The sequence below is a fragment of the Geotrypetes seraphini genome, chromosome 6 (genome assembly GCF_902459505.1).
Source record: "Geotrypetes seraphini chromosome 6, aGeoSer1.1, whole genome shotgun sequence".
Lineage (NCBI taxonomy): Eukaryota > Metazoa > Chordata > Amphibia > Gymnophiona > Dermophiidae > Geotrypetes > Geotrypetes seraphini.
In genome coordinates, this window is record NC_047089.1 from 1,056,930 (window position 1) to 1,069,386 (window position 12,457).

The 12,457-nt window shown below is 37.8% G+C and overlaps 1 protein-coding gene across 1 annotated transcript in view; it reads left to right on the top strand.

The window, feature by feature from the left end:
- DNHD1 (dynein heavy chain domain 1) overlaps positions 1-12,457 on the top strand; it is a 681,063-nt gene that overhangs the window by 224,475 nt on the left and 444,131 nt on the right. The window contains exon 15 of the mRNA XM_033948490.1: positions 8,333-8,464. Coding sequence (XP_033804381.1) covers positions 8,333-8,464 — 132 coding nt within the window. The remainder of the gene's footprint in view (positions 1-8,332; positions 8,465-12,457) is intronic.

Sequence of the window (12,457 nt, forward strand, 5' to 3'; positions counted from 1 at the left end):
GTTCTTATGTTACCGTGGGTGATCATCTGGCATCCAGTGATCACTGCATGATACGGTTTAATATTGAGATGGGTATAGAGAGGGCTCATTCAAAAGCAAAGGTTCTAGACTTTAAAAAAATTAACTAATGGCGGAACTACTGAGCATTAAATGCTTAGACAATGCAAATAAAATTACTGAGGTAAAAGAAGAAGTGATAAATTTAAACAGGCAATGGAAATTGCTAATCAAAGAATGTTACAGTTGGAAAATAGAGTGGAGCAGATGAAACTCAATATGAAGTAATGTAAAAACGACAGTCAAACTATTAAAGAAATGAAGAAACAACTTGAAGACTATGAGAACAGGGGAACGAGAAAGAACGTAAGAATTATTGGATTAGCTGAAGGATTGGAAGGGGAGATACCATCCAATTTTTAGAAAATCTGTTGCCAAAATTATTACAGTTAAATTTTAAAAATCCACTAGAAATAGAACAAGCACACGGGATTCCAAAAAAACAGTCAGCAAGCCAAGTGAGGCCAAGGCCTCTAATTTTTAGGCTTCTACGTTTCCAGCAGGCCTTAGATATACCAAAATTGGCCAAAGCTGATAGAAACTTAAATTATAAGGGTTCTAAGTTGTTGTTCGTATCAGATTTCGCGAAGGATACAGCGAACACGCAAAAGCAGTTCCTTATGTTAAGGCCACAAATGAAAGAAAGAGGGCTCACTTATGGCTTGTACTATCCAGCAAAAATGAGAATGACAAGTGGTAATAAGACTTTATATTTTGAAGATCCGGAAAGTTAAAAGATTTCTTGTCAAATACTGAGCCAATGTCTACTTAAATGGATATGAATTTTAATAACCTTGACATAATAACATCTTTTAGTTTCTGGACACGTTAACTGATGGAAAGGATGGATTTTGATAATCTAACAAGAGGGGAAAAAGGAAATATTCAACAATCTGAACGCTGGAGAAATATAAATACTAATGACTTTCACAAATATTTCATTTAAGCAATTGTATCAAGACATTTAAGATGGTAAAATGTAAAGATACAAGGTTTTTCATTCTGGAATGGGCATTACATAAAAAGAAGTTCAAGATCGTTGAAAATTTGATTTAATCAGAAATTCCTTCAAAAGAAATTTAAATGTCAGCCTGTGAATTCTTGGAAAAGTCTCTTAAGAAAACTTATATTCAAGCTGATAGAATTAGAAAAGGAACATTTATTTTCTAAACTTGGAAAATATAAAAGTAGTTGCTTGAGATAAGAATTCTTTCCCTTATGATTTTAAAAGATTTGAATTGGACTTATTGAGAAGGAAATTAATATATACAGAAATAATAATAATAATAATAACTTTATTTTTCTATACCGCCATAGTCAAACGACTTCTAGGCGGTTCACATCAAAAGATGGCTGGATCTCTGGATCCTTCTTCCACTTTTGCTTACACCGTAATCGTTTCCGGCAGAGAGAGAGAGCGTGCTAGGGGGTGAGTGGTTGTGAGTGTGTGAGTAGCTGGGTGCGTCTGTAGAGTATGGCTGCGTTTCTGTTTGGCTTGGTTTGCTGCGTTTGGCTGAGGTATGAGTGTCCTGAATCTTTTGGGGATTTGGGTTGTTTGTTACTTATATTCAAAATGGATGGAGGGCGCTGGTCTGCGAGCCTTGCATGCCTTTTTTCATTGTCCACGTTGTGGTTCTATGTTCTCTTTTGAGTACTTTGTGAGTTCTTTCTTATTTCTTGTACCACTATGCTACTGTTTGCCGCCCTGTTTACATTGCTGCTTTGTCATGGGCTCTTGCTGTATAGTTGTCCTTTGTCTCAATAAACACGATATTAAAAAAAAAAAAAAAAAAGATGGCTGGACAATCAGCGAAATACAGAATACATAAAGAGAAATGTTCCATAAGAAATTGGGGGGTTACATGGGGAAAGAATACATGAGGGATTGGAGATATGTGAGAGGTTACATTCGGGTATGCAGCGAGGAAATAGCATAGAAACATAGAAAAAGCGGCAGAAAAGGGCTATAGCCCACCAAGTCTGCCCATTCCAAGTATCCCCCCCTGAATTTACTCCCTTAAAGATCCCACGTGAGTATCCCATTTTTTCTTAAAATCCGTTACGCTGCTGGCCTTTATCACCTGGGGTGGGAGTCTGTTCCAATGATCCACCACTCTTTCGGTGAAGAAGTACTTCCTGGGATCGCCATGAAACTTCCCTCCCCTGATTTTCAGCGGATGCCCTCTGGTGGTTGAGGGTCCCATGAGCCAGAAGATATCATCTTCTGACTCGATGCGTCCCGTGATGTACTTATACGTTTCAATCATATCTCCCCGTTCTCTTCTTTCCTCAAGTGAGTACAGCCGCAACTTCATTAGTCTTTCTTCATACGTGAGATCCTTGAGCCCCATGACCATCCTGGTGGCCGTTCGCTGAACCGACTCGATCCTCAGCACGTCCTTTCGGTAGTGTGGGCTCCAAAACTGAACACAGTACTCCAAGTGAGGCCTCACCATGGCTCTGTACAACAGCATCATAACCTCAGGTCTCCTGCTGACGAAACCTCTACGGATACACCCCATCATTTGTCTTGCCCTGGAGGAAGCCTTCTCCACTTGATTGGCAACCTTCATATCCTCGCTAATGATTACTCCTAGATCGCGTTCCGCCGTAGTTCTAACCAAGGTCTCACCATTTAGTACATAAGTTCTCCGTGGATTTCTCCTGCCCAAGTGCATTATCTTGCATTTTTTAGCATTGAAGCCTAGCTGCCAAGTTTTTGACCATTGTTCCAGCAGCAGTAGGTCGTGTGTCATATTATCAGGTGATAAGCCACTGCCTACTATGTTACAAAGTTTGGCATCGTCGGCGAACAGTGATACCCTTCCTCTAAGTCCTTTCGTCATATCTCTTATGAATAAATTGAATAGAATCGGACCCAGGACCGATCCCTGCGGCACTCCACTGATCACGTCCGATGCTTTGGATGGGGTACCGTTTACCACCACCTTCTGAAGTCTACCGCTCAGCCAATCCCCAACCCATGTAGTTAGAATGTCTCCTAATCCCATCGATTTCAGCTTGTTCAGTAATCTTCGATGAGGGACGCTATCAAATGCTTTACTGAAGTCCAAGTATACCACGTCCAGTGACTCTCCGGCGTCCAGTTGTCTGGTAACCCAGTCAAAAAAGCTAATCAGATTAGATTGGCAGGATCTACCCCGGGTGAACCCGTGTTGGTGTGGATCACGCAGTTTTTCTTTGTCTAGGATTGTGTCAATATTCTGTTTGATCAGTGTTTCCATGAGTTTACACACTATAGACGTGAGACTCACTGGTCTGTAGTTTGCTGTCTCTGTTCTGCAGCCCTTTTTGTGGAGTGGGATTACGTTGGCTGTTTTCCAGTCTAAGGGACCCTTCCTGTGCTTAGGGAAAGATTGAAAAGAACAGATAATGGTTCTGCCAGGACTTCCCTTAACTCCCTGAGCACTCTGGGGTGTAGGTTATCCGGCCCCATGGCTTTGTTTACTTTGCGTCTTGAAAGTTCGCCGTAGACACTACTGGGCGTAAATTCGAAATCTTGAAACGGGTCTATTCGGTTATCTCCCGTCTGCAGCTGTGGACCAGCTCCCGGTGCTTCGCGGGTGAACACTGAACAGAAGTATTGGTTTAATAATTCTGCCTTCACAGAGTCTGATTCTGCAAAGTTACCGTCCGATTGCTTCAGGCGTACTATCCCATCTTTGTTTCTTTTCCTGTCACTAATATAGCTGAAGAAAGATTTATCCCCTTTCTTAATTTTCCGTGCTAGCTCTTCCTCCATTCGGAGTTTGGCCTCTCTGACTGCTGTTTTGACAGCTTTGGATATGTATAGATAGTCCTCTTTCGCCCCCTCTCTGCCTAAATGTTTGCAGGCGATAAAAGCATCTCTTTTCTGTTTAACTAGGTCTGAAATTTCTTTACTGAACCATTGGGGTCTTTTGTTTCTCCTGTGTTTACTTACTGTCTTTATGTATCGGTCTGTTGCTACGTGTAGTATGGACTTCAGAGACGACCACATATCCGCTACATTGTCAGTTTTTGCTTAGTGAGAGAAGGTCATCTGTTTAGGTAATGAATTTGTCATTAGGTAATGAATTTAGGTAATGAATTTGTCAAATAGAGCGGTTTTAAAAGATTTTAATTGATTAGTTGTTTCTGGGTCATGAGGATAGAAATGTTATGATTTGTCTGACATATTGTGCATAGACATGTTTTTACTGAAATTAGTTAATGTTTAAGGATGGATTGAGAATATGGAGTAAGTATCAAAGGTAATGTGGGGATTTTAATTTCATGGACATGTATAAGGATGAACTTTTATTAGATGTATTTGGTATTAATTCGGGGGGGGGGAAAGGATAAATTGATGAAATTCAAAGAAGAAAAGTTAATAAATTGTCATTTAAAGGTGATTAATTTCAGATTTTTAGGGAAAATTTTAAAAGGATGATTTAATATGATAAATTTATTAATTTTAATATAAAAAATATTATATTGACAGTAAATAAATATATAGATGATATTTTAACTTATTGGATATTGATTTAAGACTTAAATTAAGTTTTTAAAGAAACTAAACTAAACTAAACTAAGCCTTAGGTTTATATACCGCATCTTCTCCACTGAAGTGGAGCTCGACACTGTTTACAGAGTTTAAAAAATATGGGAAGAGAGAAGAGAAAGAGTTTACAAAGCATAAAGAGAGGGGATGTAATCAGGAGAAGAGATTATTATATGCTAGAGAAAAGCCAGGTTTTCAGTTGTTTTCGGAATAGTTGGAGGGAGTCCAGGTTCCGCAGCGGGACAGTGAGGTCGTTCCAGAGGCCGGTGATTTTGGAGAGGAGGGATCTACCCAGTTTACCTGCGTGGAGGATGCCGTGTAGAGAGGGGAAGGATAGTTTATGTCTGTGGGCAGATCTGGTGGTAGTTGGTGTCGGGGCGAGGAAGGATAGAGGGATTAGGGGCGGAAGGATGCCGTGAATGATCTTGAAAGCCAGGCAGGAGCATTTGAAATGAATTCCATTTGTAATGGAAAGTACTGGGAGCCAGTGAAGATTGGTAAGTAGAGGGGAGACATGGTCATATTTGCGTTTAGCAAAATCAGCTTAGCCGCAGTGTTCTGGATAAGCTGGAGTCTGCGAAGACTTTTTTTCATTAGGCCTAAGTAGATGGCGTTACAATAATCGAGTTTGGATAGGATGATGGATTGTACAAGGACGGTGAAATGCTTTTGGTGAAAATAGGATCTAACTTTCCTCAGCATGTGGAGGCTGAAAAAACAAGATTTTGCCAGGGAATTCAGGTGATCGTTGAGGGAAAGGGAGGAGTCGATAGTGATGCCAAGGACCTTGCTTGAGAACTCAAGGTGTAGAGCAGGGCCTGTGGGTAGGGTGAAGAGGGCGGGCAGGTGAGCTAATTTTGGGCCGAGCCAGAGTAATTTTGTTTTTGATTCATTTAATTTCATCTGTACTGAGAGGGACCAGGCGTGAAGTCTCATTATGCATGATGTGATGTTCTCTTGGAGGTTTGTAAGGTTTGGATCTGTTTCGAGGAGGATGAGGATATCGTCTGCATATGTGTAAATTGTTTCAAGGGGGGATAGTTTAAGGAGCTTCAGGGAGGTCATATATATGTTGAAGAGAATAGGGGATAGGGGAGAGCCCTGTGGAACACCACAGGATGGTGTCCATGAAGTGGATTTGGAGCTGTTTGTGTTGACAATGTAGGAACGATCGCGAAGGAAGTTTGAGAACCACTTTAGGACAGAAGAATCTATCCCAATCTCGGAAAGTTGGTAGATTAGTATGTCATGATGCACGACGTCGAAAGCCGCGGAGAGATCAAACTGTAGGAGAACAGCAAATTTGTTTCGGGCGTGTAGTTGTTGCACCTTTGAGATTAGGGAAACTAGGAGGGACTCGGTGCTGAAATTGGGCCTAAATCCGTATTGGTAGTGTTGGAGAATGGAGAATCTCTCTAGGTAAGAGGAGAGCTGAGTGGCGACTATGGTCTCTAGAAGTTTTGTTAAAAGAGGGATGTTTGCTATGGGGCGATAGTTCGATGGTGAGGAAGGGTCAAGATCGGGTTTTTTCAGAAGAGGGGATAAGGCAATGTGCCCCATTTCGGTGGAGAACAGGCCCGATAGTAAGACTTTGTTTATGAGGTTAGTAAGGGAAGAGATGGCCTGTGTAGGGATTTTTTCGTAAAGGTAGGATGGGTAGAAAGGTTGTTCTTAGAACATATTACTTGAATTAATTATTCATTAATGAAAGTTAAATTATAAAATTTATGGATGTGTTCGGTGGGAAATATTCAAGGTGGTATATGGGAGTGGGTGGGTATAGAAATGGTGAAAAGAAGGAAATTAATGGGAAAATGAATGTTCTATGAACTTACTGATTTATTTTATCTATATAAAGATATTTGAAGGTTAGTAAAGAGATATTTAACATTCTACTTAATATGAAGAGAAATAGATAAGACTTTTTGGAAAAGTTTCTTAAATTAGATAGGGAGAGGTTTTATTATCATATGGGTTGGTAAAGAGGGAATAATTCATACTGCAAAATTAAATTATGAGTTTATTACTTTTAAGTTTTGATTGGGGAAGGAAAAGATATAAGTTGCCTGGGGGAGGGATATTGTGATTGCTAATCCTATGTGTGTTCCAAGGCAGTAATTTCATTTAGCGGGAAGAGGAGGGAGGAGGGAGGGGTTTTTCTTAATATGGGTTTGGATGTGCAAGGGGAAAATGAACTCACTGAATTATTAAAGGGTATTGTCGTATATTTTGTGGTCCCTTTTTAGTACAATAATATAATGGAATTAAAAAAAAAATTCATTAATTTTAATGGCCTTAATCATCCAATTAAAAAAAAGAAAATGTTTTCCTTTTTGAAGCAACAGAATGCAGACATTTGCTATATTCAAGAGGCACACTTGGCCATAGAATCCAAAAAATTTAGAAGGGGGTGTTGGGTAAAACATTGTTATTTTGCCCCTGCTGTAGGGAAAAAAGCAGGGGTAGCTATTTTGATGAATAAGAAATGCACTGCAATATTTAAACTGATTGCAGCGGATCCCCTAGGAAGATGGTTACATGTGTACATGAGCATGGGAAATAATACATTGGCGCTTTTTAATGTATATGCCCCTAATTCGAATCAAACTGAATTTTTCAAAATTCTGCAACAATTAATACTGCCACTGGATGCTTCTAATTTAGTAGTAGCAGGGGATTTTAATGCTGTTATGGATCCTTTGATGGATAAAAAACCTAGTAAAATCATGAAATCATTAGGATTAGATAATTTAATACAGTCTTGTGATTTGAAAGATATATGGCGAATACTTCATTTTAATGAGTGGGAATTTTCTTTTGGTTCCCATGTTCACAAATCTTTTTCAAGAATAGATTACATTTTTGTTTCGGATCAATTAGTTCAGCAGGTAGCACAAGCTTCCATAGATCCAATTATTTTGTCTGATCATGGAGGGGTGTGGATCGATTTAAAAATTGCTGAACAAGACAATAGTAGACCTGTATGGAGATTTCATAATACATTGCTTGCGAATCCTAACTTTGTTGAAGAATTTCAATTAAAAATGAATGAATATTGCCAAATTAATACCTCGGATGAAATCTATGGAAACTTTATGGGATGCTTTTAAAGCAACCATGAGAGGACAAATTATTTCATATTCAACATATATTAGAAAAGAGCTAAAAAAAATTTTATGATTTGGAAAAAGAAATTAAGGTCTTGGAATTAAAGTTGATTGAAAAATGGGAACAAAGTACTTTACAGGATCTTTTGAAAGTTAAATGTAAATATAATGAGATTTATTCACAATTGGTTAGGAAAGAATTGTTTTCTCAGCAGGCCTTGTATTATGGAAACTTAAATAAGGCGGGAAGATTATTGGCAAATTATCTTAAAGTGAAAAAAAGAAAGAAAAAAATTATTGGAATAAAAGATGAGAAAGGGGATTTTCATTCTCAATTTGGACCTTTATTAAAACAATTTCTAAGTTTTTATAAAGCTTTATATTGTTCTGAGCTTTATTTAGATAAGGAAAAAGATGGTTTAGAATTTTTAAAATTAATTGAGGGACCAAAAATTCCTGAACATATAAAAGGAAGTTGTAGAGTCTATATTGCCAAAAGAATTACATACAGCGTTGAAATCCCTTAGAGTTGGATCCGCTCCAGGTGGTGATGGTTTTAAAGTAGCTTTATAAATCATTTCAAAATACCCTTTTACCACATCTATTAAATTTACATCTGTCTTAGAGAGGGAGACTAATGCATCTTGGGAGTGGAAATCCACGCAAAACATACACCTTAAACGACGAAAACTTAACAAGAACTACTGCAGAAAGGGACTTGGGAGTTCTCATCCGGGATGATATGAAAGCTACTAATCAGGTGGAGAAAGCTTCAGCAAAGGCCAGACAAATGCTGGGTTGCATCAGAAGGAGCTTTATCAGCAGGAAACCGGAAGTAATACTGCCATTATACAGATCCATGGTGAGACCTCACCTGGAGTACTGTGTCCAATTTTGGAGACCACATTATCAAAAAGATGTGAAAAGAGTGGAGTCGATACAGAGAATGGCCACTAAGATGGTCTCAGGACTTAAGGGCATCCCATATGAAGAACGTCTGATCAAACTGCGCTTATATTCTCTTGAAGAACGCAGAGAAAGGGGGGGACATGATAGAAACATTTAAATATATCATGAGCCACATCAAAGTGGAGGAGGAAATCTTTTTTCTAAAGGGTCCCACGGCGACAAGAGGGCATCCACTAAAACTTAAGGGAGGAAGATTTCATGGTGACACCAGGAAATACTTCTTCACTGAACGGGTGATTGATCGATGGCATGATCTTCCCCAGCAGGTGGTCGAGGCCAGTAATGTGCTTGACTTCAAGAGTCGATGGGACAAACACGTGGGAGTATTACGGAGTTATGCTCAATCGATAGATACTCCAGGGAAGAAGGGTCCTTGAGCAGGCAGACTAGTTGGAGGGAGGGTTCTTGAGTGGGCAGACTTGATAGGCCATCGGCCCTTTTCTGCCGTCATGTTCTATGTTTCTATGTTTCTAACTATTAAAATGATGATATTGCCTGTAGTTTGTTATCAGATGGGAATGTTACCAGTTTTTTTAAGGGGTCCTTTTATAAAAAGTTAAATAGTATTCTTACAAAATTTGTTTGGCTGGGCAAAACCCCTAGAATTGCTTTAGTATCTTTACAAAAACCAGTTGCGGAGGGTGGGGTAAATTTTCCAAATTTCTATAGGTATCATCAAGCCTATATTTTGCGCCAGGGTATGTATTGGGTTCTCCCAGAGCTCATTGATAATACCCCAGACTGGTTGTGGTTGGAATGGTGATTCATGTTCCCTTTACGATTATGTCATGTTCTTAGCATTAAAATGCCTATATTGTATAAAGAAAACAGAATATTTATGGATACATGGAAAACTCTGCGATATGTCAGTAATTTAACATCTATTCCAATCTATAAATCGACATATCAAACTAAAGGTTAAACTCCAAGATTCAAATTAGCGGATATAAGGTCATCTGGAAGCATTGGATGATAGAAGGTATACGGATTTTAGGTGATGTTATTTCAAATGGTAAACTGTTTGATTTTTCACAGCTGCAACATAAATATGGTCTTAATAAATCACAAAGCTTTAGATGGTTGCAACTGAAGCAGGCCATTCAGGCAGGGTTCCCTGAATGGAAAAATCTTAATACGCAATATAGTTTAGAATTTTTATGCTTTCAGGTGGACTTCTTGGGACACCAGGCCGCACAGTGGTATAAATTGATAAACGGATTCGTAAATAAAAAACCTAAAACTGGACTTAGGGACATTTGGAACATTGAGATCAAGCATCAAATTACTGCGTCTCAATGGCCACGAATTTGGTCTTGGAGAATGAGATGTACAGTGTCCGCATCTATGAGACAAACTTGTTTTTTTCTTTTACATAGAGCATTTTGGACCCCAGTTAGATTACATAAGTTAAATAGCTCTAAGTCTAATAGATGCTGGCATTGTAATCTTGAGATTGGGACACTAGATCATTTGTTATACTATTGTCCCCTTATCTTGACCTTTTGGAAATCAATCTGGACCTAAATAAATTGTTTATTAGAGAATCCTGTGGCTTTATCATATAACATGATTCTATTTGGTATGTCAATGAGAACAAAGAGCCAAATTTCATCAAACAATAATAAGCTTGTACAAGAATGTACAAATTGATTGAACTTAAATCTTATGTATTATTGTTAAATATGACATAAATTCAAGTGATGTATTTAATTTCAATTGTTAATTTATTGAAACACTTGTTGTAAGATGTAAAAATGAATAAAGATTTATTTAAAAAAAAAAATTCTAAGTTTTTATAAAGCTTTATATTGTTCTGAGCCTTATTTAGAAAAGGAAAAAGATGGTTTAGAATTTTTAAAATTAATTGAGGGACCAACAATTCCAGAGCATATAAAAGGAAGTTGAAGAGCCTATATCGCCAAAAGAATTACAAACAACGTTGAAATCCTTTAGAGTTGGATCCGCTCTAGGTGGTGATGGTTTTACGGTAGAGTTTTATAAATCATTTCAAAATACCCTTTTACCACATCTATTAAATTTATATCAGGTTCAACTAACTAATGGTTGTATTACAGGTACTATGGCAGAATCTATAACTATAGTTTTGCCGAAGCCAAATAAAGATCCTATGTTGGTTTCAAATTACAGGCCTATTTCTTTAATCAATGTAGATGGAAAACTTTTGGCTAAGTTATTGGCTTTACGCTCCCATATATTATTGGTATGCATCAAACAGGGTTCTTTGCTCAGAGACATTCCTCAAATAACACCAGGCTAGCTTTTTATATGTTAAACTTAACAAAAGCCTTGAATGATCCGGTTTTCTCTGTATCCTTGGATGCAGAGAAGGCCTTCGATCATGTGGAATGGACCTTTATGTACCAAGCAATGGATTGGTTTGGTATTGGTTCGGGATTTTATACAGATGATTCAAACTTTGTATAACTCCCCTACTGCTAGACTATATATTAACAATAATTTTTCAGAACGTTTTGGTCTGCAAAGAGGTGTTAGACAAGGTTGTCCTTTATCTCCTTTGCTTTTTGATATTGTATTAGAACCCTTGTTATTAGCTATTCAGCAAGCGAGGGAGATACAGGGTATTCCTTATTCAGATCGGGAATACAAGATCTCTGCCTATGCAGATGATATATTACTTCATTTGAGGAATCCAGAAACAACCATTCCATGCTTACTTGAATTGATTGAGAAATTTGGTAGATTTTCAGGATATAAGATTAACTGGAGCAAATCAGAAATTCTTCCACTAAATGTACATTGTACAAAAGGCTTGTTTTGATTCTTTCTCCTTCGTATGGAAGGAAGATGGAATAAAATATTTAGGTATTTGGATAAAAAACACGCTGGCAGACACAATGAAAGAGAATGAAAAATTTTTATTAAAGAAGGTAACAGAAATGTGTGAGCAATGGAATCCTTTACATCTTTCGTGGTGGGGGAGAGTTCAAACTATAAAAATGATGATCTTGCTTGTGGTCTGTTATCAAATGGGTATGATACCAGTTTTCTTTCAGGGGTCCTTTTATAAAAAATTAAATTGTATTATTACAAAATTTATTTGGCTGGGTAAAACCCCTAGAATTGCTTTAGTATCTTTACAAAAACCAATTGCGGAGGGTGGGGTAAATTTTCCAAATTTCTATAGGTATCATCAAGCCTATATTTTGTGCCAGGATATGTATTGGGTTCTCCCAGAGCTCATTGATAATACCCCAGACTGTGGTTGGAATGGCGACTCATGTTCCCTTTACGTTTATGTCATGTTCTCAGCATCAAAATGCCTAGATTGTATAAAGAAAACAGGATATTAATGGATACGTGGAAAACCTTACGATATGTCAGTAATTTAACACCTGTTCCAATACATAAATCAACGAATCAGACTATATGGCTGAACTCCAAGATTCAAATTGACAGATTTAAGGTCATCTGGAAGCATTGGATGATAGAAGGTATACGGATTTTGGAAGATGTTATTTCAAAGGGTAAACTGCTTGACTTTTCACAGCTGCAACATAAATATGGTCTTAATAAATCACAAAACTTTAGATGGTTTCAACTGAAGCAGGCCATTCAGGTAGGGTTCCCTGAATGGAAAAATCTTAATACCCAATATAGTTTGGAATTTTTTTGTTTTCAGGTGGACTTTCAGGGTCACCAGGCCGCACAGTGGTATAAATTTATAACCGGATTTGTAAACAAAAAGCCTAAAAATGGAGCATTGAGATTAAGCATCAAATTTCAGCATCTCAATGACCAC